This window comes from Apis dorsata, unplaced genomic scaffold (assembly GCF_000469605.1).
Source record: "Apis dorsata unplaced genomic scaffold, Apis dorsata 1.3 scaffold_77, whole genome shotgun sequence".
NCBI classification, from domain to species: Eukaryota; Metazoa; Arthropoda; class Insecta; order Hymenoptera; family Apidae; genus Apis; species Apis dorsata.
Window position 1 is genome coordinate 975,181 of NW_006263375.1, and position 2,513 is coordinate 977,693.

General features: G+C 43.0%; 1 protein-coding gene and 1 long non-coding RNA gene across 2 annotated transcripts in view; one reads left to right on the top strand and one right to left on the bottom strand.

The window, feature by feature from the left end:
* Positions 1-2,513, top strand: part of LOC116184947 — a 20,422-nt gene that overhangs the window by 14,794 nt on the left and 3,115 nt on the right. The window lies entirely within an intron of this gene.
* LOC102676175 (neural-cadherin-like) overlaps positions 1-2,513 on the bottom strand; it is a 75,569-nt gene that overhangs the window by 8,302 nt on the left and 64,754 nt on the right. Inside the window, 6 exon segments of the mRNA XM_031508205.1 lie at positions 1-105; positions 208-380; positions 486-719; positions 816-1,002; positions 1,176-1,313; positions 1,742-1,906. The exon segment at positions 1-105 is cut by the window's left edge and continues 31 nt beyond it. Of these exon segments, the coding sequence (XP_031364065.1) occupies positions 1-105; positions 208-380; positions 486-719; positions 816-1,002; positions 1,176-1,313; positions 1,742-1,906 (1,002 nt within the window).

Consider the following 2,513-nt stretch of genomic DNA (forward strand, 5'->3'; position numbering starts at 1 on the left):
TTGGTCCTCGTAGTCCAACGATTGCACGATCTTGAGAGAGCCCGTGCCGTCGTTATTTCTCACCATGGTGAATTTGTCGGCACCGTAGCCGCTACTTTCGATCACCTGTCACAAATCGTAATCATAAATAAAATTCGATTTCTTCTTTCTTTCTATTCCAAGATCCTATTCCAAGAAATCGAAATGGAACGAAAAAGGACAACGTACTTTATACTGGAACTTATTAGTCTCGTCCTCGTCGTGTACAGTGACCGTGAGTATCGGCATTTCCGGCAGATCTGGCCCTTCCGTCTCGTCCACTTCGGTGAACCATTCCTCCTTTGTGAATTGCGGAGGCATGTCGTTTATATCTTTCACTCGTATAGACGCTGTCCCCGTCCCTAGACGCATAATATCGCGGAAATATCAGAGAATGGGAACTCGATGGAGCGAAACCATCTCTTCCCTCATTCCCCCCTCCCTTATATCATCACCTTTCCACTCACCCTTCAACCCCCCTCCGTCCATAGCTACCACTTGTATGGAATAATCCGGTGTCCGTTCTCTGTCCAAGCAGCACACCGCCGTCTTTATCACGCCTGTGTCCGATTCGATCTCAAAGATGGGCGAGCCGGTCTCCTCCTCGATCACGTTCTTCTCGATCGAGTAAATCAATTTCGCGTTCGTGCCCTCGCTCGGGTCGTCGTAGTCGACCGCCGTCATCGTCATCACGACCATTCCTGGAACAGAAGCAACGAGAATTATTCCAAAAAAAAAAAAAAAAGGAAAAGAAAAATTGAATCTTCTTCGAGAAAAACGAGACGAGACGCTGTTACCCGCTGTTCCGTTCTCCGTCACATTGCCGAAGTAAATTCCTTGGGGGAACGTGGGCGCGTTGTCGTTGATATCCTTCAGGTTCACCTGCACGTCGGCATATCCGACCAAACCCTCCCCACCTTCGTCCTGAGCGAACACCGTGAACCGCCACTGCGGCCTCCCGTTCGGTTGATCCCTGTCCAATGGCTGCGTGGAGAAAATCGAAAATGTGAAGGAACGAAGAATAATATCGTTTCATATCTTCCCTCTCTTTCTCTATTTTGCAAGCAGGATAGAGAAGAATAGAGAGAAAGAATTTCTTTTTTCTCTTTTTTAACGGAGCAAGCTGAACTGAAAGATGGGGAAGAGAAGTTAATCACCTTTAGAACGTAAATTTCTCCGCTGGTGCGGTTGATGTCGAATTTACTGTTCGCTGGATTGTCAGGATCGATACCCTGTCCGGTTAAAAAGTAGACGATATTCTGTGGCCTGTCCTTGTCGCCATCGGTCGCCGTCACCTGTTTCAAAAAGAGTTGACAACGGTGGACTACCTCCGATATGTACTCTGGATTCATTAAAACGACAAATTGATATCTATGCGTTTTCACGTTTTCACATTTTCTGTTTTCGGCGGAGAGCGTCATACGTGATTTTTACGTGCTTTGATCGCACATTTTACATTTCGCGTTCCACTCTCTGTACTTCACGTATTCTGTATATTTTATATTCCATATACATATATCAATCCATATTTTACACATATTCTTCGAAGTAGAGAATTTTACATACCGAATTTTTTCAGTTTTAATAAATCGAAATATATAGAAGCTCGATCGAATGGAAAGTGAAATCGAAGGAGCACGCGGTGGGATAGGATTGGTTTTCTTTAGTAATTGCGAAGCTCTTTGGAAGATTCGTTTAATCGAGTTAAGAAGGACATAATTACCCCGAGGACTCGTTTAGGCAAAGTCCTGTCGTCCTCCTCGGTGATCTGCGTCTTGTAAGTTGGACGTTCGAAGACGGGCGGATTGTCGTTCACGTCCTTCACGTGTATCACGACCGTCGTGTAATTTTCTTTCAAGTTATCAGACGCGGTGAGGCGGAGCTCGTACTGCAAGATTAAAGCGGGACAAGTGGATAACAGTGTTTGCGGCTGACCCGAGCAACTGCACCGACAGCGCTCTCTTTCTGGGAATAATGGAAGCGGTTCTGGAAGGCAAACGATTTATGGGATGTATAAAGGAAAAGGGGGGAGAGAGAGAAAGAAAAAATAGAGAGAGTTCATTTTTTGATAAGCTTTAGAAATTAGACACGCGAAAGTTACGGCAACTTTTTGATAAAAGAGTTTATAAAGATGAAACATCGCCGTAGTTCGTTTAATGGCGTAGAAAAAGATTTACAAGAAATGAGATCACTTCCTGTTTAATGAGAGTTATAAAAACAGAAGGGCTGATGAAGTTCCCTTGCGATACAAACTACTCAAGAAACGGGTTAAACTTTAAACAATATACCGAGGGATTCGTTATCATTGATTTTTCAAAGTGAAATCGTTATTTCGAAATTATTTCTGATTTCTCTGGTTTCTCTGATTCACGAAAACTTTACCATAAACTCGGCTCGAGAATCGAAACACTTATTAAATCAATAACGGATCATGAAATGGAATATTAATAATTCTAATAATATTATAAAGAATACAAAGTTTTAACATTCTAATT